The sequence below is a fragment of the Erithacus rubecula genome (assembly GCF_903797595.1).
Source record: "Erithacus rubecula genome assembly, chromosome: 1".
Taxonomy (NCBI): Eukaryota; Metazoa; Chordata; class Aves; order Passeriformes; family Muscicapidae; genus Erithacus; species Erithacus rubecula.
In genome coordinates this window covers 67,265,551-67,293,320 of record NC_136658.1, presented here as the reverse complement: position 1 = coordinate 67,293,320, position 27,770 = coordinate 67,265,551, and the positions used below count along the sequence as shown (strand labels likewise).

The following is a 27,770-nucleotide window of genomic DNA, read 5'->3' as shown; positions in this document are numbered from 1 at the left end:
AAGGCTGTGCTGTATTGCTAGCCAGCAGCATGGCTTTTTTTTTTCCTGTTCCAGATGATTTTGGAACTGCATACGCTTTTTCAGTGAGTAAGCTGGACTTCTATAATGCTTTGCTTAATGTGCATCCAGATTCTGTTATTTATAGACTTCAGCATAATCAGACTGCAGCTGCTAAAATGCATGCAAAACAAAAAGCACATTTGTAACCTGTTAAGGGTTTGCTCTGAGATGCCAGTGGAGTCTGGGATTTACCATGAAATATTACCGAGTGACCTTTCAAGGAGTGTCATCAGAGAATACCTGTTTATCTTGGAGACCTTTGTTTTATTTTTTCTTTCTCTGTTGAAATCTTGCAGTGTTCTGCTTTCCAAGGGAAGTCTGGCCTTTGTGTGTACCATGTGTTATCTTCAGGATGTGCTGGGACAGCAGATTTAAGTGATGCAACATCTCAAATGAGCAGCTCTTCCAGAAAATGCATGTTGTAAAAATTGCTTTTGTTGAATATAGAGGGAAAACTATAAATATAAATATATTGTGATTTTTCTCGAAGTTGTCTTAGCCTATCAGTATGAACATGATTTAGTCATTAGCTGGTTTTTTCAGTGAAAACTGGTGGAAAGGATCCTTGCAATCATGGGAAAACCTACATACTCAGTCTGCATAGTTAAAAGTGAAAGGTCTTGATGCACCAGCACATATTTTATGAGTTTATAAGATGACAATGTAGGTTTTTAGTGGCATAATACAGAATGAACAAAGGTGTTCTAAATCATTCACAAGACAAAAAATCGGGAAGATTATGTGAGTGAACACAAAAGCAGAGTTTTTGTTTAGGCTCCAAGGGAGCTTATCTTCCCTAGTTTGTGCCTAATGAAGATGTTTTCTTAAGGAAAGTGCTGGTCTCTGCAAAATTAATCTTTTCTTTCAAAGGCCTCCTGTAAGAGGGGGATGTGGCAGAAAAATCCACATAAACAGGGTGACTCTGGAGATGCTGGAAACCAACTGGTCTTTGCAGTAGAGCTTCAGGGAGGTGAAGCATACAGTAGATGCATAAGTTAGGATCCCCTCCCAGAAAAAAATACTTCCAAAAAAGCTTTGGAACTGGATGTAGTTTTTTACTTGCTGTAGTAAATGCCTTTTTGCAAATTGTTACGAGAAACATGTTTTCCTTCAATTCGTTTTGAATTTACAAATTCAGGTGACATTTTCTAGGTGTCTACATACCATAAACCATGCAAAACAATGCCTCCTCTTGTAACACTTCATATGCAATAATATAAAAAATATTTTTAAAAGCCATCTTTGGAATCACATTGGAGATGCTCTTTTTTCATGTAGGCCAGGTAGGATGGCTATGGCACAAAAATATAATTTTCATTGTTGCTGCTCCCATCTTTCTTCATCGTAAGATGGTCAGAAAGAAATGAGCAGTGACTTACAGCATATCCTTGTCTAGTTTTCTTTCCATTTCTCCCTTTTTTACTGGGAATCCTGTATGCAGCTGGAGAAACAAAAATGCTGGGAAGAACCAGTACAAAATGCTTGATATATTTTAGAAGACAGCTGGAGGTAGCCTGATAAATGACCTGTTCTTTGGCAGGTCAGGTGGAGTGTGACCTACCTAATGACCACTGTCCTATGAATCACAGTGAATAGTAACAAACACTTTGAAATTGCCATTCTTGTAAGAACTGCAGAACTGGCCTGGATGTAACATTTCACAAGATTCCACATTGCTCCTTCCCATCTGTGTTTCCTCAAGAATCAGCACCAATAGCATTTAATGACTTGTACTCCCAGGTTTCAAAAGGCTGATGCCATTAGTCTTTTCCTTGAAGGATTTAGTGGTCACAGAAATTAGACAAAGAGCTGAAATGACTGAAGGTCGCTCAGCAGGTCAGTGTCAGGGTTGGGCAGAAAACCTCCTCCTTGCATCCCAGGGCTGGCTGCTGACCTGGGCACTCCACAGAGCCTCGTTACAGTGGAGCATTTAATCAGCTTCACTGTGGTGTAACTCATTGTGGTGTTATGGATATCTAAAGGGTAGGATTTTAACTTCACAATCTGCTGTTATTGAATTAGTTTTATGTTGTGTTAATTTCTTTGTCTCATGGCATTCATTGCCTGTGATAATTGATGCACAATATATAACCAACTTCTATATTCATTTGGGTAACTGCATTTAATTGCCTGGTATAAAATATGTGCACTAAGTACAATCTGCTATGACTGAGAAGTGCTCATTGGTATGGACTCGAGGGTGCTTTATCTTCCTGACAACCTGTCTGAGGGAAGCCTAAATGTCTTTTTGCAATTCACCATCCAAGGACTGGTACTTGCATGGTGTCTGCACAAAGAGAGAGCACCAAAAAAGTATAACATGAAATTGTTCTACAAAATGTTTGGCATCAAAATTTTGTTAATCAGAACTTCTCAAATCATGAAGTTTTTATTAACGTCCCTGCCTCTCCCAAACATCAAGGAATAGCAGGGCCCAGAATATTTTATACATTTCTCCTGTAAATCAGGATTATGGCTTTATTTGCTTCTGAAGTTACTCCCCTGGAGTAGAGCTACTTCCATGCACAAGTGTTTGTAAAAACAGATTTCTTTTACATATATCTTCAGGTCATTAATTCCTGGAAGAGTGTTAGTGAACTGTAAATCAGGAATGTTCTCTAAAAGTGTGATGTCAGTGAAATGGTGTTGGTTAATGTCTGCTCAGATTACACAAGATCCCTGCATAAGCTTACACTTTCTTGCCTGTTTAACCAGTAACAGTGATTCAATTTATTATTAAGAAAGCAAGAATCCTTTCTAGTAGATGAATTTCTCATCAAACTTAGGATCTTGCTTTTTACATGACTTAGACTGTGGTTTTCTTTTCCTTGCTTGTTTTGTTTCCAATGTCATGAAGGGTATAATAGTGCAGTGTCCGAGCTACACAAAGAAATACTGAAATTTGCCCAAAGCTGATTTTATTTTAAGCATTAATGAAATCTCTGTACAAATTTTCAGAAGTTTTTAAACAAAAGCTAATGTTTGAGGCTAAATCAGGTATGCAATGCCTGTGAGACTATTTTTGCCATATTATGTTGCTCTGTATTAATGTAACAACTGAGTTGTCACTAGAAGGGATGTTCACAATTAGTATTTTTCTTTTTAAAAGAGCTAGTTTCTACAGTGTGTGTCCTTCAGGATGGAGCATTAGTTCTGCCTACAGCTTACTGCACATTATTCAGTGTTCACAAGTTCGTTTATGCTTGTTATTCAGCTCTCTTCCACTGACAAAATAGCCTGCAGCAGTTCTTGGTTAGATAGAACTAGTTCCACTTTAGGCTCCTCACGTTCTCTTTTATGGCTTTTCCCCTGGTTCACCCTGCACTGCGTGGAGGTACTTTTGATAAAGCAGTAGACCTGATGGTCAGAAAGAAAATAAAGCTGCCCAGAGCCAGGGTGGGCTGCGAGAGTGTGTTTGGATCTGACTTCCTTGGCATTTTGGGCAGACCTGGTGGTACAGTGCATCATGAGTTTCACCAGTTTAAGCTACTGATTCTGCTTTCATTCATATTCATGGTGTTATGTTCTTCGTCCTCTGCAAGGACTTTAACAAATACTTGTAGATAATTCATGAAAGTATACCCAAATTTCAATATGTGAACAGCATGTCAGAAGGCAGACACCAAGAAGTCATTCCCAGTAGACTGAGGTGTGTTTGCCTATCCCAGTGCCTGGTCCTGCATTTCTGGCAGAGCTGGTGCAACTGCAGTGTGGGCTTGGGCTGAGGAGAGTGTAGTCTTCAGTAACAGAGCTTCAGCTGGAGCACACTTCACCAAACAATAAAACATGGGCAAGGGGGATGGCAGAGAGAGTCCAACACCCATTTTCTTCCCCTTATCCCAGCAATCCATGCCTATCTGAGATGCCTTTGCCCCAAAACCGTGGGGCAGTACCTCCTTCCTCCCCATTAGCTGTGGTGATGCATTATGGGGACAAGCAAGTAGCACACAGAAAGGCATGAAGAGGCATTTCATCACCACTGCTTTTTAAATGCTGCTTTTTTCATCAAGGCTTCTGGTCAAGGAAGAGGTGAACCACTCTCATCTGGGCTACTCAGCATATAAAATTGTAAATCGGGATTGATTTGGCAGTGATTCATAAAGAGCAAGGAGGGCTGTGCTGTGTGAGAAATAACTCACTGACAAGGAATAATTCAGCCAGCCCTAACCTCAAAACACATGTTTGTGGTCAGAAGTTTATAGCCTCAGTGGAAAGGGCTAAGTACAAGTTTAAAGAGCTGAACAGGAGACACCCAGTTTTTAAAAACTTGACATAAATCTTGGCTGCCTTGCCTTATTTTATAGTCACATTCCCTGCAGAGGACTTCCATTCAGTGTTTGCTTGGTGCTTATAGATGTTATTTAAAAGCTAATTTTATGATGAAAATATTTTATGTTATGTATAATGAGTAATGGAGATAACTGAGAACTGGAATTGCAAATTCAAATATTAGGAGTTGATAAACACTGATTTTTAAGTAGACCCACTGTAGATTTGAACAAAATGTTTTTTAACCTAGTTCATTGGTTATTTGTAAATTGCAACTTACAAAAATATGTAGATGATTGTCTGAGCCCTTTTACCTCCATTGATTTGGTTATGTTCCCATGAAATAATGTGTACAGTGTCATGGAACTAAAACATAAAACTTTCTGCCTCGTACTTTATGCACATCAAATGGAAAAAAGAAAAGTGTGGGAGGTACTAAGCTAAAATACAGTGTAATTATGTTAACTGTGTCTTTTCTAAAGATGAATCCTTTGGGTTTGCATGCTGGAAACCTCTTAATTATGGTCTTTCAAGTAGTTTTTTAAGTCAGCACAGCTATTCTAGGACTGAACAAGTCACCAAGATTCACTTGGACAGTGCTAATGACCTCCCTGAACACTTGTAAGCTTCTGGTCAGTTGCTGGTTCCTGGTACCCAACACCCTGGATCAGACACCTCAGGCTACTGAATAGCAAAAAAAAAATTAATGCGGCCCTCCTTCACCCAGAGACCCATGTACCTGGTGCAAAAAGAGTAACTTGGGCTTGTGTATGTGATCATCCTCAGCCCAGTGTTTTCTGGCCCTGCTGGAAGTGCTGGGAGCTCAGTCTTTTCTCACACCTCTTGCCTGTTCAGCCTCCTTTCTGATGAGCGATGCGAGCCTCCCAAACAATGACAGCAGCAGCAAGAAGCTGCCCTTATGTAAAATTCATGGCCTGACAGACACCTGATGAGAGCAATGTGTTCTAGCTAGAAACAGATACTGCATTTTTGCTGTGAGCCAACTAACCTCTGTGAGCCATGGGTGCAGTGTTAGTTAAGGAGCAGGCATCATCCTCAGCTTTGTTAGATTTTCTTTGCCACATCTCTGCAGGCTCCATTCTGTAAATCATTGCATAGTATTTTCTTTCCTCTTTCCATCTCCGAACAGACAACTGTTTCCTTGAAACTTGCAACATCAGTTAATTGTTAACAGTTAAAAAAAAAAATCATATTCATCCCTTAATATGTTCTTTCAGCTGATGCCTTCATGCCGAGGAGGCTGTGTAGCTGCTGATAAGACCTAATTTGTGAAGGGTTTTTCAGCGGCCTGGCAGGTTCATACGTGGTATTGTTTGTTCAGCAGGCAAGGACAGCCTGCTGGAACGCCTCTCCAGAGGCTGTGGAATGTGTGCTCAGGGGCTGGGATCCGCAGGGAGTGGGCAGGAGCCTCGAGTGCCTCCCAGACAGGTCGGTCCCTTGTTGTGTTCTGGCTGTGGCACTCAGAGCTGATCTCATCTTTTCTCTTTCAGAGCCTAATGAGCTGTGTGTGGGCCCTGTGCTTGGTGATACCCCATCTCAAGATGCTGCTAATACAGTAGCAAATTATTCCTAACTGAAGAAGTCTAGCAGAAGAAAAAGGATCCAGGGAAAAGCAATGGCTGCCGGTAAATATCTCAGATCTGCAAAGGCCATAAGAAAATAACTGCAAGAGCTGATTTTATGTGTGACTGGAGAGGGGAGAATTAAAAAATGTGTGATCACATCTTGTGTCTGGTGTTTCAGAATCAGAAGGGTGCAGTCCCTTAACTACCTGACCCACTCTTCCCCATTGAAGGAAGAGCCATACCTGGGCTCAGTCTGTTTTGACCATATTAGTGATATTTGTCTTTCAGTTTTAGAAGGAAACTTGGTGTTTGCTATAGTGAATGGGTGTTGTTTGAGCTCTTTGTAGTTAGGGGATAAGGTATTCTTAAATATTTTCCAAAAAAATTTGCACCTTATGGAAAGCCTTACAAAAACCACTCTTTCCTTGGAGAGTGTTTGGTTCTCACAGGTTTCAGGCAAGTTTCACAACTATTTATGTATCACTAAGTTCCATCAGAGTGTGGCAGGGCAATTTATTCAGGTCAGGAGAGGCTTCAGAAGGTCTCCATCCAATCTCCTGTTTAAAGCAGGGCCAGAGGTAGGGTCAGACCAGCTGTTCAGGGCTTTATCAAGTTCATTCCTGAAAGGTGCCAGGGATGGTGATTGCACAGTGTGTTCTGCTTCTTGACTCTCCTCATGGTGAAGTAGTTTTCTCTTTTCCTTGTGCCATTTTACATCTGTTGAATGTTTCCAATGTTCTTTATGCTCTATTATACAATACCAAGGACTATTATCAATGATCTAAAGGTGAATCATAACTAAGAAACAAAACAAACCCAAAAATAAACGATGGTTGTGATACATCATTTTTACTGAAAGTTTTGAGTAAAAATTGTGGTGCATTGGCTTTTTTACTTACAGAATGTTTACTTTCTTGCAGCAGCTGATGGTTTGGGAAGTATAGCTATAGATACCACACAGCTTAACATGTCAGTCACAGATCCCACGGCTTGGGCTACAGCTATGAATAATCTGGGGATGGTTCCAGTAGGACTAGCAGGACAACAGCTTGTGACAGGTAAGATTTTTCTTTTTTTAAAAACATTGCTTGCACCAGTTGTGAATTCTTCGTGTCCTTTGAAAAATATATGGAATGTTTTCTGAGGTTATTATATTTTTATGTTCTGAAAACATCACCTATGATTAATATTGCATACTGTATATTAGTCTCTTCTTGTAGTAGGTATGTAATCCATATTATATTTTAACCTTGTGAAAAACTAAAACTCTCAGAGGAAATTGAACAGCTAAACCATCAATCTTTGTGCTGGGCCAAGACTGGGAGGCAAGTCATGTAAGAGGAACATTTTTTTTTTTTTTGTCTCTTCGTTCAAGCAGGATGTCTTGAGGTTCTGCCAAGGAATACCCTGGGCTGAGAACCCTTGACTGGAGATTTTGGAATTGTGTTAATTGGGCGGAAAATCACAAAGCATGTCCAGTTCATATGCTCAGTTGATATTAGTGAACTGAAGCTTTCCTGTCAGGTGTGTGCTTGCTTACTTTCTGACTGATTCCATAAAATTGAATGTCAAGAGTTTGTTCTTGTTAGACTTTGCCATTTTCTTCCCAATCATACTTTGTGAGAGTGTTGCAAGGGATCACTTATTTGTAACACCCACAAAAACAGTATTTGAAACCAGAAATATTTTACAGATAAGACTGGACATAGCAGTCTTTTTTGTTAACAGTGAAGTCCCATTTAGTTGGGGACATTAAAACCTCTTTGCTCCTGTGATGTAGAGAAGAATTATTTTATATGGGTGGGTGCCCTGTGGACACAAGCCACATGCTAGGCATATGACAGATTCCTTCTGGAAGCTGCACTGCCACTTCAGCCTAAGAAGAGCTGTGTAATATCTGTATCAGAGCAGCATCCTGTAGATGTAGACATGGATGCAGTGAGCCAGGTCATGATGAAAACCACTCTGCTTGCCTCACCAGGGAAGCCTGATACTTAATTTTGGCCAAATGTGCCCCTTCCTGACACTGGGAACTGAGTGGAGCTGTGCCAGTTCACTGCTGACGGTCTGGCTCTGAATTACCTGCTTTGCAGGCTGGTACACTAAGCTGCAAGAAAGCTGATTTAGAACGAATCAGTCTCAAGCAGAGAGTTGAGCTGGTGGAGGCTGTGAACTGATTGGTGATCTCTGGCTTTAACCCCATGCTCCTGATTAAAAGAAACAAGCAAAGCCATCCACTCCTTGGGATCCAATTCTCTTCAATGCTTCTGTCAGCAACCTGGATGCAGAAGCAGAGTCCACACTAAGTTTACTGATGACACTAAATACAAGAGAAGCTACTGATTCTCTGGATGGAAGATTGGCCTAATAGGGAGTCTGGATGGATTACAGGGCTGGGCAATCACCAACTGTGTGATGTTTAATCAGGACAAATGCCAGATTCTGCACCTGGGACTATGTAATCCTGGATGTATGAGTGGACTGGGAGAGAAGAGGCTGGAATGCAGCCCTGCAGAAAGAATCTGGTGGGTTTTGTTGGTGGGAAGCTCAATATCAGTCAATAATGTGTCCTGCTGGCCAGAAGGGCCAACCTGGATTGCATTAGGCACTGTGTAACTAACCACTCAAAAGAAACATTCATCCCACTTTACTCAGCTTTGGTGCAGCTATGTAATGGTAAGAATCATATGAAAAATATGAGGGTGATGAGTTTAAGGGAGGGCAGCAGAGATGATGAAAGGAGCTAGAGGGCAAGGCTTGTGAGGAGCAGCTGTGGATACTGGGTTTGTTCACCTAGAGTAGAGGAGGCTGAGGAGTTGCTGTCTGCAGCATCCTAATGAGAGTGCAGAGGGTGATGCTGTTCTCTCTGGTGTCTGGTGATAGGATGTGAGGCAATGACTTAAAGCTGCATCAGGGGATGTTCAGATTTGTTATGAGGAAGAAGTTCTTCTCTGAGAGGGGTCAAGCACTGGAACAAGCTACTCAGGGATGTGGTCATGGCCTGCTGTTTGAGAAGTGTTTGGACAACACTCTTGGATACATGTTATAGTTTGTACCATGTGGAGTTAGGAGCTGGGCTTGATCATTGTGAGTCCCTTCCAGCTCAGAACATTTAATGATTCCGTGTTGATGGTGAACTTTTTCCATTTTCCAGTGGGGATTTGCCTGCAGGTGTTGTGCTCAACCTGAATGCATTACCTCCAACCTGAAAATAGTCACGTGTCAGCTTCTGCTGTTTTCATTTATAAGCATCTTAGTTGCATAAGCTGTGGAAGTTTGCCCTGCCTTTTTGTCTTGCTCTATTCTGTCTCTTCAATTTTGGTGTAAATTTTGTCCTGAGGTGTGCTGTGCAATCCCTACATGGCAGCCTCATTTCAGGTGCAGTGCTTTTCCCCACAAGGGAGGATCTCCAAGATTTTATACCATTGACAGCCCCCTGCTGTAATTTCCATAATTATGTGTATCACGTATTGTAAAGATGTTGTACAAGTCAGTTCATATTTGTTCAGCATTTTCAATATATGAAAGGTGCCATAAGTAATAAATATTAATTACTGAAGTGCTGCCTGATTTCTCTACAGGTGCAGAATAACTTCTTTTCTTTCCTTTCCTATTGTTTTTCTTTTTTTTTTTTTACTCCTTTGTCTTCTCAAGGTAAATAGGTGCTTTGATGCTTCATTATATTTCCTTAAGTTTCATAAGTTTTTGACATATTTTCTTTATGGCAGATCCATAATAGCAAAACTACAGTTTGCCATGGAAATACTTACAGATTTATTTGCTCTAATATATTTACTATATCTGTATTCAGTGAGGGTTGCATCATTATATTCAACCAAATATATAACTAGTCCCTAGCTATTTCAGGATTTTTCTTTTTTTTGCTATTAATCCTAGTAATGAAGTCAGCTTTGTCAGCAGTCACATACTGCTTTTGCTACTGTCATCTGTTACATTTCTCTGAGATGAAAATGACACAACCATATCCCAGTGCTAACTATTTGTCCATCTTTAAAGTTTTATGTTTTTGTTTTTTATTTTCTTTTTTCTTTTTTTTTTTTTTTTTTTTTTTTTTTCCCCAGCCTTGTTGATAGCTAGGAAAGCAATGAGTAGTTTAGATTCATCTTGGAGAGGCTGTGTTCTTTATTGGATATCTTTACATAACCTGCCATAGTCTGAAATTTGGTGCATGGTATTCACCTATATCCTGACATATCTCTTATTCCTCTGGTCCATCAGTGCTCAAAGGACTTCTGCTTTCCTGGACTTTCCTCCCCAGACTGACCAGTTCCTGGTTGCTGTGCAGGCCATTTTTGTTCTCATGTATAGAGTTCATATGAACTACTAAATCTTTTTAGAGGTTTCTCAAGACTTTTTTTCCCCAGCAGTTCTTAACCTCACTGCTGTGTGACATGCTGGGATGCCTGCCTTGTAGAAGTTATTCTCCCCAATTTGCAATCTGCAAAGCTCTTGTCTAGCTCAAGAGTTTGCTAAACTGACAACCAAAGCTTCTGCAACATCTGGCCAATGCTCTTCTCTCAGCCTGGGATGGCTGCTGACTGATCTTTGTAACTAATCAATTTTAAATACTACTAACCTTTTAATACCAGTTTAGGTGATATCTGCACTCTATTTAATTCCTTATCTCTCAGTGCTGTAAAATTGGATTTTTGATCTGAGCAAATGTCAGAACCTTTCATTTGTAAAGATGGGTTCCTGTTAATAGTTATATAATATCTCTTGAGTGTCTACATGTATTTTGCTTACACTTACAGTTATTCAGAAACTTTGCTTTTTTTCCATTTTTTGGGTGCTGCATTACATATACACTGCTATATGCATTTATACATTATATATACATAATTCATACAATAATTTGTAGTTTAATAATACATTAGTTAAAGTGTTAAAGATTGATGTGGAATAGTTATGGCTGAAAAGTATTTTCAGACTAAATTTCCCCTTTCAGCAGGTTATAATTTCTTTTAAAAATGTGCCTTTTAGGCTAAATTTTCTCATGGTTGCTTTTAGCCCAGAGGGAAAAAAGATCTGGAAAAGTTGAAGGAAATCTGTTAAACTGCTTTTGAATTATCCAGGCCTTAAAATTGCTGTTTTCTGTGCTTTGAGACTGAGAAAAATGGTCAGGTGAGAGGGGAAGGTTAGTTTGTAGTTCATCTTTTTGAGAACTAAATCCTCTTTTTGCACTCAGGAGCTCTGATTCAAGCACACCTTTCAAGTACATTCAAGCCTGCTGTTTTGTTAGATTTTAGGACTAGAAGAAATACTCAGTGACCTAAGCCAACCAAGAATGTTGTATTTTGCTTTTTCTCTGGTACTTTTAAAGGCAATTTTGACATTCCTGAATCTAGAGTTCTTGCCCTTTCATTTATTTCAGCAAATGCTATATCAGATCACCTGTTTTCTAAAGGAAGATATCCTCCTGAGAAAGTTATTTACTTCTCTTGTTCAGTTCAGTTCTGCTTTTGCTAATTGACCAGTGCTCTGAGAAATGGGAAGCAATTTTGAGGCGCTTTCCTCTAGATGACCTAAACATTTGTGAGTCAAAAAAGGTGTATGTCAAAAAGTTCCCTGGTATAAATGAGCCAGAAGAGTGGTACACAAGTGGCAATTCATTTAGCCTTTATGACAAGCTCTTTCCCTGTGATGCATATTGGTGCTCTTACAGAGTAAAATAACAAACCACAAGGGCAGACATCTAAGATGAAAGTTACAGTCTGCCTGGAAGTCAAGGGTATGTCTGAAAACTGATGCCTTCTTCTTATTTGCAGAATAATTATTAAGGCACATTGTTCCATGGGAGTCTGGCCAATATGCCTCAGCGCCAAGATACTAAAATTTTCAGTAACACCGGTTTTTGTTGGTTTTTTTTTCCCCCCTGAAGTTAGTCTTTGACCACTTGTACAAAATCATAGTGAAATCAAAGACTAGGAACCTTTGAAGCCTAACATCTTGCTTACCAAAAGATACAGAAAAGAACACTGTTTTTATGGCATCAGGCATGTATTTTTTAGACACTGGAGGTTGTGAAATATTAGGCACTTACATCAACCTTTTCTGTTTTTCCATTTGTCTCTGCTTTCCCCACACACTTGTCTTTTGACCTGATTTCAGTGGAACATAGGAGCTGTCAGTTCCAATCAGGTCACCTCGCTCAGGATTGTGCTTTTGACAGTGTTGGGTATCAGTTACTTCATAGGGAGAGATCCACAAGGCAAATCAGTGTTCTTTCCAATGCACTCTCCTATTGATCATTAATAAATATAATGAGGTTCCCCAAACTAGAAGTTACCTCCAAATCAAGTCATAACTCAAGAAAACTTCACTTTTGGAAGCAATACCTGCTGCAGTAAGTAGTTACAATCCTGAAACTGCAACCTCAGACATACTTTTTAATAACAGAAAGATTTGTGAAATTTTGATCTGAAGACTCCTAAATCTCAAGACACAAGGCTACACGTGCTTCCCAGAATTTTATTAGCTCAAGGCCTACAAGTGTTTAGAGTCATAATATTCAGACTCTCTTTTTCTCCAGAATGAACGCTGTAACTAAAAGCAATCACTATATTCAGATTCTAGGCATGCTTTATTAATTATTGTTCACTGCAGGTCATCATATGCTGACTAAATTGTAAACATATTCCTCGCTGTTCTGGTTGTGTACCATTTTTGTAATGTTAATGAAGAAAAATCAAATCAAGTAGAAAATCAAGATATATTTGATTATATTCAGCAGCTCCCCAAAGAAAGACAGTGCTGAAGATTTCCAGAAGTCAGCTGGCCAGAGGACTCTCATGTGTATACCTCTTCTTCTGTGGCCTCTCCATTACCAAAGGCTTGGAGCCACTGGTAGCCATCTGGCAGACTCATTTCACTCTACCCCTGTTACCCTGTTACCTATTTCTACACTCCGTTGCTTAGCCACTATTCCAATGTGCTGATGAGTCCATAACTCGAATCATCCAGGAGAATGCCTAGGAAAACGCAGCTTCCTATTCTGTAATTAACACTTAACTCCTGCTATCTCATTATAGTCTATCCACAAAAAAGCTTGTAGTGAGTGACTTGTATAATGAGCTGAAAATGGTCACTTTTCCAAGGAAAAACATGCTTGAGCATCTATAATTTGTGAGTGAATTTTAGCACTCTCCAGATGTAAGCTTTGGTGTTTGAGGCACTCCATGAGCTCAAGTTCCCCTGCCTGTGAAAGCTGCAGACCAAAAGAGTGAAGAGTTCAGCAGCCCCATGGCACAGTGGTATTCAGTGTCTTTACATCTGTTCTGAATGCTGCACTGGCTTCACACCTGGCAGTAAAAAAGATATCGAAAGTCTTAATAAAATCCACATTTTTCCATAGATTTTACAACCCTCTCAAGGTTATAAGGTATCTTCAGAAGGCATCTTTACATCTTTTATGGCTTCCCAACCTGTTTTATGCATAGTGTTTTGTTAACAAGTTGTCTTATGATGCAAAAGAAATGGGGTAAGATATGCTCTGAAAAAAAAAAAATTAGTTTTATTTTAGTTCCTTTATACCTTATTATCTCCACTATAGAAACATTTTAGTCAAGAGGAAAAGATATACCATTCAAATTATCTGAATGATCCATCAGAATAATTACAGTTGTATGAAACATACTCTTAAGGATTAGTGTTGCACTTATACCCAGATAAAACTACATATTTTTATTACCAAGACACAGGAGAACAGCAAGGGTGAGAGAGAATAGGTACTATGGGAATCCCAGTATGTAGAGCCCCTGGGAACATCTCTGAAGTATTATAGACTAGTGTAACAAGTGGGTTTTTTTCATTGACCTGAAAAGCGCCTGCAGAGTTAATCACACTTTCTATCATGTGAGTGTTACTCAAGGAGACTTCACTCCAGGGGACATTAAAGTGCTAGGAACAAACACAGCCAGTTTACAGCAGGAAAAGGAGAGAAAGATTTGACAGCCAGAGGAAATGTGGCAGAAACTCTTGAGTGCCTTTTGACATGCTATCAGGGTTAAGTGTGCCTCTTAGGTCATTCAAGTACCTCCTCTATATTAGGCCTTAATTGAGGCCAGGGATGAAGATAATGATTAAAATCTGCTCGGTGCTTGAAAATAAATGGTACTTTTAACATGGTATGAAGGGCTGAATGTCCCAGGTAAACAAGATTCAGAGGTGAACAGGGCCACATAGAGGGAAGTGCTAAGTGCAAAGCTAGTGTTGAATATGGAGTGGAGGTTTTTTTTAGGAATATAATATCTCCCTTTCTGCTGTTACACTTCTGTCCAAGCCAATGAACAGTTTAGAAAAACAGACTGATTACTATTTGGCATACTCTTCTTAATGGTCTCAAAATACTGGAGTAAATTTATGATGCAAGCCATATTGTTTGGCTATTTCAGCATTTTGTTTTAGGGGTTTCTTTTTAAATTCCTGGCTGTTGGTCATTATATCACCAACAATCTGTTTGGCATGTTCCTATTTGATGTTACAGTAAAGTAACATAAGGAAATATTTTATTTTTGCAGAAGTTTTCCCTATCTTTTATCTTGCTTTGGAAAGCCTCCATTCCTATTATTTTCCATGTGTTTGTTTATTCTAGACCAGAAAGCCCACGAGTAATTATGAGCATCCCACTGCATAAAGTAAGCCAAGAGGCTGTTGGGAACCATTTGCTACTGACTGTTTATTTGTTGGAGTATAGCTTTGTCTTCAGCCCCTTCCTTTACAAGGATCCCGGGCACCTTGGCCAACACAAGGGAGCCCAGTGTAACCTGAGTGACATACAGTTTGCTGATGGAAAAAAATGAGTTATTGCGGATAGAAGTGAATAGAAAAAGCAGATTGACCATTTTAACTAATCAAAGGCATAAATAAATTCAGGGGTGAAAAAGGTCTGTTAATGACAAGCTGCTCGAAGGTGAGCTGCTGTGCACAGCTGTGGTGCTGAGGGCAATGCTGGCTGAAGCCCTTAGGCCGGAGTTGTTTGCAGGTTCTGTAGATGGTCCACAGGGGATGGACACAGCAGTCCCAAGAGAATTGTTATCTCAGTCCAGGCAGAGTGTTCTCAGCAGGGTGCAGATGGCACTGCCTGGGGCAGTCCCAGAGCAAAACTTGGGAGGGCTAGACTTGATTATGAATGGATCCCAAGGCAGCCTCCTCAAATCAAGGCTATAAAATCCTTTGTTCTTGCCTAGTCAGGCTCATTCTTTGCCTATATGGGTTAGGTTGATGCTTAGAGCATGGCCCCTGGAGAGGAAGCATGAGAAGCCTAATTTTTATGTTTTAGCTTGAGGAGAACATAAGCATGGTTTTCTTTCCTTTCTGCCACCTGTGTTTCAAATGCCCTTTGCTTATAGCATGAGAACTAGGTCTCACAAAGAGCATGAAGATGCACATTCAGTTCAAGGCAGGAGTCTGTGAAATATGAGCAGAACCAATCAGTGTGGAGAAATGTCTTTTGATGGTTTGTACTGAAGAAGAAAGTTGGGTTTCAGTTAGCCTAATCCCTGGGCATGTGAGGGAGTTTGTAACAGAATACTTCATTAATGTTGTCTTTGGTCAGACAAACAATGGATTTGCCACACCTTCCCGTGCTCTGGTGGTAACAAATGATGTGTGTGACAGCAGCTCTGAGTAATGTCTCTGTAATGGGAAGCAGCTGGCCACTGGAGTAGTTCCCTCAGTGGACGTGGAGGTGAAACATAATTAAGCTTAATACATAAAATATGCTCTAACATGCTGTAGTGTGGATTTAGATTGTATTCCGCCCAAATATAAAAGATATTCTGTGATTGTAGCTTCAGAAATTTAATAGAGCTATTCATGAACAAGAACAGCTTTATCTGTCTTTCCTGGTTTTGCACATTTCTTATTCCAATTTTTCTGTTCCTAAAAAATTATTTTCTTGGCTCTAGCAGATTTTCCTTTATAGGTAATCTCCTCCACCCCACCACAATGCCTACATTATTTAGTAATTATTTGTTATTTCCATTCAGGAAAGGCTTAGAGATATAAGTTAAACAATGCCCTGAACCCTTAAGAGTCAATCCTGGCCCAAATTGCACATGGTCTGTTTTCTTTCACTTAGATAAACCAGGTAGGTAAGGGACTGCATGGAAACAATGGGATAATACTGATTGGCAAGAAAAGCAGAAGTGATTATGGAGCCTCCTGTCTATTATGTAGGTTTTTTATAGGTACCTTGATGCAGCAGTAATTTGTTGCAAAGTGAAAAAGTTGTTTTAAACTCTTTTTATCTGATGTCCTGAGTCAGGCACTGAAGAGCAGGAAAACTATTTTGTACATTAGAAACAGACAGGCAATTCCTACCTTCTCTTCCTCTTTGACTGTGCTGCTGTGATATTTAGAGGAGGATTTGGAAAAGGGAAGTGAGAGAGCTTTTGTAGCATTTAGGGAAGACAGCACTGTGGGAGAAGGTGCAGATGTGCATAATGTCACCTTTTTCATAAAGATCTAGTAGCACAACCTGGGTTTCAGGAAAGACTTGTCCAGACTGCACTGAAGGGACAGGCCAAGTTTTATGCTTCTCCAACACTTTTTCTTCTTTCCATCACAATTGTATTTCAAGTAGTTAATTTCCCTAGCAATAAATGTGGAATATTATAACTGACTGCAGTGTTGAAGTTTCATTTATTTTGAGCTGCCTTTGTCAAATGTGTTTAACCCTTCTGTTGGAAATCTCTTGTTTCGGGTCTTGATCTATACTTAAACTTGGATGACTTAGACCTTTCCAAGAATAGTCACTGAAACCTTATTTTCTGGCCCCTTTTGGTAACATTTTTGGCACTTTAATTAAGCATGCTTAATTGAAGCATTTTTGCAACATTGCAGATTATTCCAAATTTTATCTGCTATAACAGGCAGTACCATAAATTGATTAATTGTTCATTAAAATAGCAATGAATTCACCAAAACAAGAGGACAAGAAAAAGTTACTAGAATTTTTTTGTTTTTTAATTCACACCAAGTGTGTTTAAACCCAAACACAGTGTTGCTGTCCTTTAATCTGATAAATGTCACAGCATCCTTTTCTTTCTTAATGCTTTCATAGCATTCTAGTATTTAGGTAAAGGCCATAGGTTGTGGACAGGGAGAGCTCAGAATCTGCATCTAGATTTCAGGACTGTGTGCATGTAGCATGGCAGGAATCTGCAGCTGAGCAGCTGAGTGGCTGATTTTAATGAACTGCTTATTATAAATATTGTGGGTCCCTTGATGTTACTAGCCAGAATTTAGTATATGAAAAAAAAATCAAGTGCAAGTTTGTTCTTGCTCTTCACCAGCCTCCGTTAAGCAGGATTTCTCTTCCAGTTCTTCCTACATATGTTGCCTTTTAACTTTGTGTCCTTTTGTTCTGGTCTGTCTGATTACCTCAAGTAGATAATCAAGCTTGATTTTATAATAAACCATAACTGGCTCAAGCTTGTCATGACTGATTTGTCGACTCCCAAGACTAAAGACTTTCAACCTCAAGACTAAGATCATTTCTGGCTGCAATTCAGGTTATTAATTCTGAGCTTTAAAACCTAAATGTTGTTTAGAACATGTGTACCGTGTTTTCCCTTCCAGAAGAGAAAACTGACTGTGATTCTGTTAGTTTTGTTTTGTTTTGGTGGTATTTGAGTGGAATTTAAACTGGAATTGAGATAAAACAAACCCAAACCATCTGATTCTGCAGAAGCAGGCTTGCATGTAACCATCATTACAAAAGTTGAAGGTAAGGAGGCTATTATATATTAATAGAAGTTACTAGTAGAGGGCCTTCAAAGCAAACATACATCTCCATCAAGATCCCAGCACGTATTTCCCTATAACTTCAGCACCACCTGATGAGGTGGCATGTGTCCCTACATGTGTACATGCCTTCAGAATGTAAAGGTGTGATGCTAAGGAGACAGCTAATGACTCATACACATCATTTGGTGTCCCTTAGGGACTGCCTCTCTTCCAGTGTTGTACTTCAGCAACTGAGCTCATCAGGGACACAAGAGCTAGCCATCCTTCCAACTATTCACACAGGGATTTGAGGCCCTGAGTTCTCAGTGAGGGCTTTTTTACTGCAGCTCTTGTAGCAGACAGTTGTGTTCCTACCTCCCTGCTTTCTCATTCCCCTGATCTCTGTTTTTCCATCAACAAAGCAGTGTCATAGATTTGAATGCAATCTCTGTAATGCTAAATATGCCTGCTAATGGCTTCTCAGCTTCCTCAAGTGTAATAGAGGGATTCCATTATTCTAATGATCATGTTACAGAAACATCACACATCTGTGTGTTCTAGCCACTCTTCTTGGGTTCTGTAATTCTCCCTTCTGACTGCTAACAGGCATCAGCTTATTGATCTAGTGGCATTTTTTCAGAGTTTTCTTGTTAGAGTTCAAAGACAGTTCGGGGGTTTAGATATTTCCTAGGTTATTTGCCTTATTCTTGTTTGATTATTTCACATTTTCCAATGGAGAATAGTATCTGGCCTCCGTGGGCCGTGTTGTGTGAGAGCTGCATCTCACTAGACTGGATTGCATGACCCAGGATTTGTTGTGCTTCCAAGATTTGTTTCATCTATAGCCTTGAGATACTCTGTTTAATGCCTCACCACATATGTATATAGTAAGCGTGAACTAAAGATGTCTTCTGGCAGACTTTTTTATTCCTCACCATATTTTTATGATCAAAAGATGACTATCTGTCATAGTTTTCTTTTACAGTTGTGTTATGGATTGAAAATATCAGGAAAGTACACAATACTTGATGGCTGCATAAAAATAGAGTTTACAGGTCTGCGAGTTCTTCGTGTTCTGCAAACTCATTTTGGGATTTAAAGGGTAACAAACCTGTTTTTTGCTCTGGCATCAGTAAAACACAGTAGTAAGATGTTGGGCAAATATTATTGTTGGAGCCTTGATTGTTCCCCCTGGAGTTTCAGAGATGAATGCAGAGAAGAGAATGATCCCAGGGTGAGGTGGAGAGAGCCCCTCCATCAATAATACAGACCAGAATAGGACCCAGTTTCCCTGTTCCATTTGTAGAGTTTTGCAGAGCCTGCAGGAATAAGAGGTTGTAATTTTTTTCTCCCCTGTTTTAGTAGAATAAAGAAAAGTGAATCTGACCGTAAAAGACCGAACTTCGTCTGCTTTTTAGACTAGAAAACCTGTGGAAAAAACAAACAAAAAAGTCCTTTCCATCACATATAATTAACCCCTTCATTTAAAGCCCAGGTCCACTCACAGCCTGTGCTACTCTGACCTCAGAGACTGTTCCAATAACAAACCAACCTTTGGGTTTGTCTCAAAGATGAGAAGAGAGAGGCAGGGTCACAGCAGCACAGATTTGCTCACAGACCAAGAAAGCAAATGCTGTGCATTTCTAGGGGCAAGCACTGCCTCTGCCTGCCTTTTGCACAAACCAAGATTTATAGGTAAAGCTTATATTGCTTCTTGGACCAACTCATGTAGCTAGAAAAATAGGCACCAGCCCTCTGATTGTCTGAGGCAACCAGGGGACTAAAACTTTAATTATAGCAGACAGTAAAAATGTGAATTCAGAGGAAGGAGTAGTTTTTGCAGTACACTATAATTTTCCCCCCTTCATTAATCTTTTTATCTGCCATGGGCTTACCTATCTGTTCCTTTACAGAAGAATCACAGTGTCATCACTTCACTTTTAATATTCCCTTTATTTTACAGGTGTCAAACAGCTTTTTTGTCTACCTGACTTAACATATCTAATTAAACTCAAAGGATCTGATCCTTATATGTACTTCTCTTGGAAGTTCACTGCTTCTCAGACTGAACATGGACTTATCCTCTTTTTCTGATTGTGCTGACCCATAAGCCTTGTCCTGTTTTTGCTTTTAGACATTGCAGCTAGAGCAATGCTATTACAAATATGTGACATTATCTATAAAGTAGCCCTCCAAATCCAGACCCACAGGATAATGGCCAATTTATGGCTGTAAGGAAAAGATCCCATGTGTAAAAGGTATAGTCATCTTCTAAGGGCAAAGCAACAATTTGAGCTAGATTTTATACACAGAAGATTTCTTTATTCCTTTATTCTTGCCCTGTGCCTCTTAGCCATTAATCTCTCATATGGAAACTTGTCAAATACTTTTGGAAATTGAAACAAATATGCTACTTCCATACTTATTTTTCTTATCATTTATAAACACAATGTCTATAAAAAAAGCCTCAGCTTCTCTTCCCTGTGCTCTGTATCTTCTAAATCCCCTTTGCCTCATTCAAAATGGACTGCTGCTCCATTTCAGTCTGACACATTTTTCATCTTGTCCCTTTTGTAACAGTTTTCAATGGCTTTTGTGAAATTTTCATGTGATGAAACTCTTCAATGTTTTAAACATGTCTGAAAATCTCATCCTTGTCAGTAAATGTCTTGGCTGTTGCCTGTATGCAGAACCACTCAAGAATGCAACAGAATCTTTTCTAACATGGCTTAACCAAAATTAGACTGTTCTAAGTTGCAACTCTAGTTCACAGTGATTTTTCCACCAAGTCTGGGTTTGAGATTTAATTCTTTTTTGTTGATGGTGTTTAATAAGGCAGTGCAGTAATTTCCCAGTGGTTTCTTTATAGCAAGGAAGTACATGGTTCTGCCAGCCTGTTATGGATGCACAACAGGAGTGACAAGGAAAGGCCTGTGATCATAGTAGGTTTCTGCCAGTTTTTGAAAAGAGATAAAAGTGTCCTTCAGGGAATGCAGAAATAACTGCAGGTGGGACAAATCACACTACAAAATCTTCACCTTTTCCAGCTTTTCCATATGAAGAGGTTAAAGGCTCTGAGATGCTGTGGTTAGATGTTTTGGTGTGGGTGACATGAATCTTTCTAAATCTATAGAGAGGGCCCAGATTGGTGGTATCTTCATTTCATCTGAAAGTCATTTCTACAATAAAGCTGCTGCTTTATTTTTCTCAGGGAACAAAGAAATCCCTCACAGAAAAACCTCATCATTCCCTGATATTAGATTAGACCCAAGATGAAAGTAGATTTTTGCTTCAGAACTTGAATTGAATTACAGAAAGGGTGCCTGGATTGTGTCATCTCTGAGTTGTCGTGTTGTCACAAAACAGGGGAAGACAGAGAGAAAAATTCAATTTTCCTGGGATCAGCCTTGCTTTGTTGAGTTTAGATTATATCAGCCTTTGAATTAGGAATGTTGCTGTGGCTTTTATGCCCTTGGAAGCTGTTGTATTCATGGAGAACTGCAGAAATTCAGCTGAGAAGCAGAAGGAGGTGGGCAGAGGGAGGGTGAGGTTCCTCTCTCCCCAGGATTCCTGCTGGACCTGTGTGACAAAGACAGAGGGAATGGGTACAGGCATGTGAAGAAAGCTGGGCTAGGAAATCCAGGCCGCAGTGGCTGCTGAGAAGTTGTCGTGGAGCTTGAAGGGCTGTCTGAGAGACAGAGCTGCACTTGCCTGTGCTGCTTGTAGGTAGCAACTTTCAGGTTTTGAAGCTGATATTTTGTATGTTTTGTTAATTAAGAAGTTGCAAGTGATTGCGTGTTGCGTGTTAGCAGTGTTGTAGAATGAGTGTTTTGTGAGTGTGGATAAGCTGAATGTGACTCTAGACATACACTGTAGTGCCATTTCCCCACTAATTACATTTACAATTTAGTGCTGTCTGTAAGGCAGAAGAGCCTGCTGATATTCACTGACAGAAAAAGTTTTCAAATCACCTTCCCAGCCAGATGTTCTAAGCCAGAATTTGACAGTTGGTCCATAAATCAAGTCAAGCATTTCATCATTGTTCTCTTAGGTGCCTCTTGCATTTAAGCCTGTTTAGCTAAACACATACATTTACTTAAGATGAACTGTAAAAATAACATCTGGAGATCTTTTCTCTAAAGGAAAATGCCAAAGGGTCTTACACAAGGATCAAGAACATTTTATAAACCGTGGCTGGGATTTTGGAATCCAAGCTGAATAAATGTGCTTTCAGCTTTTGAGGGGATCAAGGGCCAGTATTATTTAAATGTTCTTTTTACTTTCTTTTCACTCTGCAGGGAATGTGCTCTCACCAAAGAGTTCTTACATTTCTTATTCCATGATGAGTTTCTGTTTTCATCCTTGCCACCAAGGATCCTGGCAAAGTCCTGCAAGTAGCAGTGTAGTCACACTGGTGGAACTGGATGCAAAGTGCAGCCCAAAATATTTATTTTAGAGTATTCTGCTTTGCAGTAGATTGCCATCAAAGGAAAATGTCAAAGAAGAAGTTCCTGGGTGGTTTACCTTTTTATCTTTACTTGTATCAGCCATCCCTTTTTTTTTTCCCCCCCCCCTCTTTTTTTTTTTTTTTTCTTTTTTTTTTTTTTTTTTTTTTTTTGAGATCTATGAGTTTCTTTTTCTCCTGAGGAGGCTTTTGGTTTTTTCCCTGCCTTTTTTTCTTTCTTAGAAAATCACTCTAATAAGTAGTGGTTTGCTGACCTTCAGGATCAGTGTTACTATGCATTTTAGCTTTCTGAGTATCAGTTTGGTCACTCTGCTTTTTCACATTCAGTTCACAACATGACAGAGAATTCTGCTGAAATTTAACAAGCCCTAGGGAAAAAGATTCAGTCAAGTGCAGTCAGATTTATAAAGTGGCAGATAAAGTGGGAAGGGTTTTCCATTACTTCTGCCACACTGGGTGGTTTTTTTTTTTGATGGATGGGCTATGTATCATCTGTGATTTGGAATGACATCAGTTCATGTTTGCAGGGGTACCATGACTATGACTGCTCATGATAACATAAGACCTATAATCTGGAAATGTTGGAAAAGGTGGGGGCAAAATTATTACACATGAATTCCTGGCCTGGTACCATAGTTATTTTGTGATTTAGTTCTCAGGAACACAACTTGTTTCATAATGTGAAACTGGCATTTAATCTGAGAAACCTGACTGTTTTGAGAATTATACAGGGCAGCATGGAGCTGTTTAATGTTTAAGTGACAACAAAACATAAAGATGCTGGCCATAATTCTATCTGAAGTAGTATACTTTCCTGTGAAGCTCAGACAAGTATGTTCTTGATTTAAATATCTGGAACTACAGTACATGGTGTGAAACATAAATCCTCTCAGTGCTGGAACCCAGCGACCAAAGGAGCCAGTTGGAAACCTCTCAGAACAGCAAATTTATCAGCTGAGTTAAAAGTCCTTATGCTAGGCTTAGAAAGGACCTTTCTTAACCTCATCCTTCTGTCCCATTTCAGCAGTGCACATGAGCTATAAAGCTGCCTAACATGCCAAAGGCCAAAAATTCACTGGCGTGGCAGAGGTGGTTAAGAGCTGGCATTAGGCAGAGCAGAGCACAGGGCACGAGGCCCATTAGCAGCCTTTGTGCAGTACCACAGCCCCACAAAACTCAAAACTGTCCTGCAGCCACTTCAGCACAAAGCAAAGGACAGAGGTGTCGCTGGCAGTCCCAGGTGCTAAATTCCTCTTCTCTGGGCTCCCCTGAATGCAGCTGTAGTGCAGCTGAGACACAACCCGCTGAGCTAATCTGTTCAGCTGCTGTGAAAATACCCAAGCAAAGCTGCTGGCTCAGCCAGCCCAACCGTATGGGCTGCCTACAGATTTGAAGCCATCCACCCCCTGCCAACCAAGCTGGTGGCATGGGCTGTCACTGTCCCTTCTCTCCTCCCCAGCAATATCTCCCTGTGTGCCTTTCCCTGTGCCCATTTTAGAGCAACAGGGAGAGCTGAGTTTCTTCTGATGGAGAGGAGGGCAAGGAAGGGTAGGTGATATCATCAGCTCTATCTTTGGCCCTGGAGTAGATGCAAAATGTTGCTATCACCTTCCTAGACCTCACCTACTGCTTAAAAAGCTGTTTTCTGCCTCCCTGGTAAAACTGGTGTTAGGTGGGGAGCTAACTAGAGTGGACTAAATTCATCCTGGCCGTAATGGATCCTCTGTAGTCTGAAAAGTTGGTTTCTCTTCAAAACTCCTGCAGAGTGGAAATGTTTCAAATGCAAGGGTCAGCAAGTGAACAAAGCCAAACTTTCAGAACTTTGCAAACCTCTCCTAACATCAGCATGAAAGATATTTTTTCCCATAAACGAGGAGAGAGACAAGAATAGCAAGACTTGGGGAAAATTCTGCTTGCTGGCATTGTTGTTTTCTATGTTCTGTTGTTGGAAAAATCATAGGCAGAACTTGAGAGGCAAGACCCGATTAGCTGCTCCAGACCTGACAGGCTTTTAGGCTGCTCAGACAATCTTCTGATTTAACCACTATGATCTAAGCAAGTGTCACAAGGTTAGATTTTTCCTCACCAGCTGAGATGGAAACCTCTCAGGCTCAAGGCAAAGAAAGTAAAAGGCAGCTTTAGATTTTAGGTTACAAAAAGCTGAAACAAATAATTTCAAATGTTAACAATAGCTGAGATCTTTCTGCTTCAACTCTTTCCTTGTTTGCTGAGCAGTGGCACAAACATAAACCAGGATGTTCATGGAAGATGGAATCCTTTGTGATTTCAGCTATTAAAGCCAAAAATAAACCTATTTTTCAGAGTATGAGTGAATATAATTTTATTCAAAGGCATAATTTGCCTGAATTTTCAGGTAGAGTTTAAAGAGAATGGCAAATATGACTGTTTCAATGCAAAGGCTTTTCAATTCTCAAATATCACATCTTCCCTCAGAAGTCTGGAGGGCCTACAGCTGCTGAAACACAACATCAGTTTTTTTAAATAATGAAATCTAAAAAAAAAAAGGACTTTTCTCTGTCTCCATTTGTGCAGCAGTTGAATTGTTCAGACTAAGATTTTCCAGAGTATTTCAGCCTCAGGCAGATATTCGATGTGTAAAATTTCAGTGTGAACTGTTAATGATTGGCAAAGCTAAAAGGAACTGACAGCAGGGTGTTGTAATAGGAAGTGTCAGATGATTTTAATAATAAATGACCCTGCCTCCTGTTCTATCACTTTGAACCCTTTTGTTTTCTAAGGTGCATGGCGTATTTCTGTGTGTGGTTTTTGTCTGCGTTTCTTTCTTTCTTTATATTTTAATTTTGATAAGATCTTCATTCAGTTAAGTTTTATGTAACATGGAGTTTCATGGGAATAATTCTTGTTTCAATTAGGAAGTGTTTCCACCTACCTGTTCTTCATTTATAACCTCTTTATTTATTTCACTAAATGCTTCTCAGTTTTGTATCGTGTAACAGAGTCCACAGCACCTGTCCACCTCCCCCCTCTATAAAATTCATGAGCTTTGTAATGCTCTTACACAACTGCCTCTTCTCCCCAGTGAGCAATCCAAGGCTTTTTCAGCCGTGGTTCCTCTAAGCTACTTCATAATGTTCCTGATGATACTCATTGTCCTGTTTTTGCTGTGCTTTTATATTCCTTGGAGAGGATGGAGTGAGTAAAGCAGAGTATGTCAGGTGAGAGTCTGGGTGTTCTAAGAGGCTTGCAGTAATTTTTCCATACCTTTTTCTCTTATCCCTTATCCAGGCTAACCTTTAATTGGCTTCCCTGACCCCTCTAATGCACAGTGCCACACTGCAAGGTCTTTAGTGCACGAGCCACTCAGGCTGTCCTCTGCAGAGAGACTCATTTGGGATTTGTTAGCACTGACATCCTTGTGCTCTCCTTTCTTCCTTGTCTTTGGTTCCTCTAAAATGCCTTTTATATATATATATATATTTTTTTTTTTCAGGAAAAAATGTTGTTACATCTTTTGAGGTAACATTACTCTCTCTCCTTTCAATACAGTTATTAACATTACTTCAAATCATACCATTCATCTCAGATGGAAAGTGTTTGTCAGTTCCTGTTCTTGAATTTCCATCTCTTTGGCATGATTCTGACATGTATCAATCATGACAAGACCTTGTCTCTCACTTTATGCCTGCACAGTTTCTTTGACAGCCTCTTGGGAAAGACTTTAGCAAAGATTTTTTTCAGCCTTAAATAATTACCCACTATTTATTTAGCATTGCTCAATTATTCTGCATCGTACATAGCATTTCAAATACAATTACACATTGCTCAATTATGCTGCATTTATTGTACACAGAATTTCAAATACAACTACACCTTTATCCCCAACACATTTGCATGCTGCAAGTGGCCTTATGTTATTTTTATATTACTTCACTGCCAGAGATTGTAGTTGTACACCTTGTAAAACAAGGCTTAACAAAGCTGATGAAGGAAGTTTGGGTTGGAGTTTTTTTCATATCTGAAAAAAAATATGCTAAAGATATATTAAAAACAATACTTTCATATATCCTTGAACTGACAAATAACACTCTGCCAATTTTCTTCTTGGAATTTACTTTTAAAGTTGACTTAAAAACCTCTGGAAAAAAAAAATGAAGCTGTTGACAGAACCCTTGCTATGGAAATGTATAAGGTGAGGCAAAAGAAGCACCTTAATGTGGATAACATATTGTAGCTCACAATTGTTATAAAGAAATGTTTCCACTGAAAATGGGATAAAGAAAAATTACAATTTGAAAGGAAGTCTGTCTGACATCATTTGGCTTTATTTTAATTTGTAAAGAATAGATACTCCTTGAAATAATGAATATATCTTCTATTCTTGGTGTTTGCAAACCTTTCTTGACAGTATTGTTAAAGAAAGTCACATGTAGAGTGTTCTGACAGTAAATTGTAAACACCACGAAGGGCAATTTCATTTCTGAGTGATGGGGTTGATTGTGTGTGAGTGTGAAATTGCTATGCACTTAGTTCACTGCTCTGCAGTATTAGAAGCTGAACCTTCTGCAGGCTGCCAGAAATTATAGATTAAATTTTCTAGCAGCAAGAATTTTAAGTAACAAGTTTTGCACACAACCACTAACATAATCTAAATTAAAATGTGTTATGCACAGGAGATACAAAATTTGGATTCTTCCTTAATTGAATAAAAGTTGAGCTAATTCTGTGCACACTGTCTCAGTCTGCTTCCTCTAGTATGCTCTTCATTTATAGAAGTTGTGATTTCTTTTCAGACAAGACTTTTCTCTGTTAAACTAAGTAATGAAATATGGTATTGTAAGAATGTTGTCAAGACTGCTACTTTCTAAAGTGAAATATAGCCCAATATAGCCCCCTTTTTTTTTTTTTTTTTTTTTTACCCACAATGAAAGACAAGAGCAATGCCTGTATGTTGAACTGTTTTGGAGGTACAGAGATGCAAATGTTCTTGGAGAGATTCCTTCTTCCTCCTGTAGGCATTTCTTACATTTTTAGTCCCTTTTTTGGTGAAGAACATGCTGAGAGGTTTGTGTCTGTTAGGAAATAAAAGCTATGTCATAACAAATTCCTTGACAAGACATAAGAGCTTTATACAAATGTTTCAAGATGTATTTTTATTTTTTTTTCTGATTGATTTGGAAGTTTCTTATTTACTCATCTTATTTTTACCTGTTTTCTAGAAGACTCCAGGCAATGTTGTGATTGAGCTAAGCTAATGACTGGCCAGAGACCCCCAGCTGTTTTATATTTGACCTGGTGTTCTCCACATCTCTCTGGTTTATTATTAGTCAGGGCATCCATTTCCCCTTGCTGTGAGAGACAGGAGAGATGGAAGGAGTCACTGGGGGCCAGAAGCATTAACCCAGTTCTGTGCACTGCCCTGCACAGGTCCCAGAGTATCTTGAAAGAACCTCAGGATGATTTAACCCATTCCCAGCTCGCTGCCCCTGGGCTGTTTGCCAAAACCAAGGTCTATTAGTCCACACAGTTCCATTGGTAATGGCTCTGGTGCTGAGGCCCCGGGGAGGGAGGCTGCAGAGCAGCTGGCTACTCTGGCATCTCTAGCTGCTGCTGACCTTCCTTGTACTAGAGAAATGCCCAGATGGTGGAAAGAAGGGGTT

The 27,770-nt window shown here is 39.6% G+C and overlaps 1 protein-coding gene across 8 annotated transcripts in view; it reads left to right on the top strand.

Moving 5' to 3' along the window:
• ENOX1 (ecto-NOX disulfide-thiol exchanger 1) overlaps positions 1-27,770 on the top strand; it is a 354,516-nt gene that overhangs the window by 215,990 nt on the left and 110,756 nt on the right. For all 8 annotated transcript variants that reach the window (XM_079300896.1, XM_079300891.1, XM_079300892.1 and 5 more), the window contains 2 exons: positions 5,841-5,975; positions 6,836-6,973. In XM_079300896.1, coding sequence (XP_079157022.1) covers positions 5,966-5,975; positions 6,836-6,973 — 148 coding nt within the window. In that variant the 5' untranslated portion in view covers positions 5,841-5,965. The remainder of the gene's footprint in view (positions 1-5,840; positions 5,976-6,835; positions 6,974-27,770) is intronic.